The sequence below is a fragment of the Atta cephalotes genome (assembly GCF_000143395.1).
Source record: "Atta cephalotes unplaced genomic scaffold scaffold00010, whole genome shotgun sequence".
Lineage (NCBI taxonomy): Eukaryota > Metazoa > Arthropoda > Insecta > Hymenoptera > Formicidae > Atta > Atta cephalotes.
The window spans coordinates 2,938,696-2,940,029 of record NW_012130074.1 but is presented as its reverse complement, the minus strand read 5'-3'; the positions used below and the strand labels follow the sequence as shown (position 1 = coordinate 2,940,029).

Genomic DNA, 1,334 nt, shown 5'->3' with positions numbered 1-1,334 from the left:
TAGTTTCTTTAATCTCGGAACTAAAGAACTTTCATTAATATTTCCTTAAAGTTCCATTTTACTATATTATTTCTTCAACATTTCTTCTTCGATAAAGCTGCAATACAATTTGTCACTTAATACTCTTTCAAAATTGTATACTAGAACTAGTGGCTAACTTGTGTATGTATATGTTCCCTCATAGCTCCCTTGTTACTTCATCATTCTGCCAGTTTGGAGCTACAAAGCGACTAATTTCTTTAACACTCCTTCAAATGTAGGCTTTAATACAGTTATCTATCTGTTCACCATTTTATCATCCCTACAGTTTTCTGTCATCTTAATACTGCTATCAAATGTATAATGATGAGATAATCGATTATCTATCCCTTCATCTTTTTACGTTTCTTCATAATCGATTAGCTATCTCTCCATCTTTTTACGTTTCTTCATTCTTGCTTTGACAGTCTAGAATTTTTTTAACTTATCTCTCTTTTTTGTTAATACAACCTACCATTCCTGTTTCTCTTTCTTCATTGTATGATATTCTTCTTCTATAATTTCTTCATTATTTCTTCAGTATTTTGGAACAAATAAATAATTTTTCATTTCTTCATCTTAAACACTAAGATTCTTAGATAATTATTTCTTGTTTTCCGTTATATTCCATCTTCATTTCTCATTTCTCTATAAGCTTCCAAATAGACTTATCACCTTGCAACACTTCGAAATAAAATTAAAATTATTCAAAATTATTCTCTTCTTGTCTCATCATTTTGTCTGTTTATTTTTTCATGTTCCTCCAAAAATTTGAAGGCACAAACCGATGTTTCTTCGATATTCCTTTGCAATACTGGAATCGTTAGATAATCATTATGCTCGCCATTCCATTATCTGCGAAGCCTTGTAATAAAAAGATGACACATCACATTGTCATTGGCGCAATCACATAATTTGTTAGTGAGAACATAGAAATTCCGGAAACCAAGCAACTGTCAATATTTGTCATGTTCTAGCACATTCTTTTTCTTCACATGTAGAATAGTTCTTTCACGCGCACTGATCGCGAGTTTATCACTTATATCACGTAACGGTATCACATCGTCATTCCAAGGAAGTGTCTAGTGCGAGAACTTGAGGAACACCTGTTCCAGGGTAGTTTGACTAAAGCTGTATTCTTCAATGTCCAATTCGAGCTTGGCTACAAGCAAAAATTTTCAAAAAGTTACGAAAATTTCCTTCACAATCAATTTACAATATAAGGCTAAAATTTTCCTAAATCGCGCACGCGGAAATTATAAAATTCTAATTTCAAGTCTTTCCCTCCTCCCCTCCCTTCTCTCTCTCTCTCTCTC

At 32.6% G+C, this 1,334-nt stretch overlaps 1 protein-coding gene across 1 annotated transcript in view; it reads right to left on the bottom strand.

The window, feature by feature from the left end:
• Positions 1-1,100: 1,100 nt before the first annotated feature.
• Positions 1,101-1,334, bottom strand: part of LOC105627870 (ABC transporter A family member 1-like) — a 22,153-nt gene continuing 21,919 nt past the window's right edge. The window contains exon 22 of the mRNA XM_012209145.1: positions 1,101-1,175. Coding sequence (XP_012064535.1) covers positions 1,101-1,175 — 75 coding nt within the window. The remainder of the gene's footprint in view (positions 1,176-1,334) is intronic.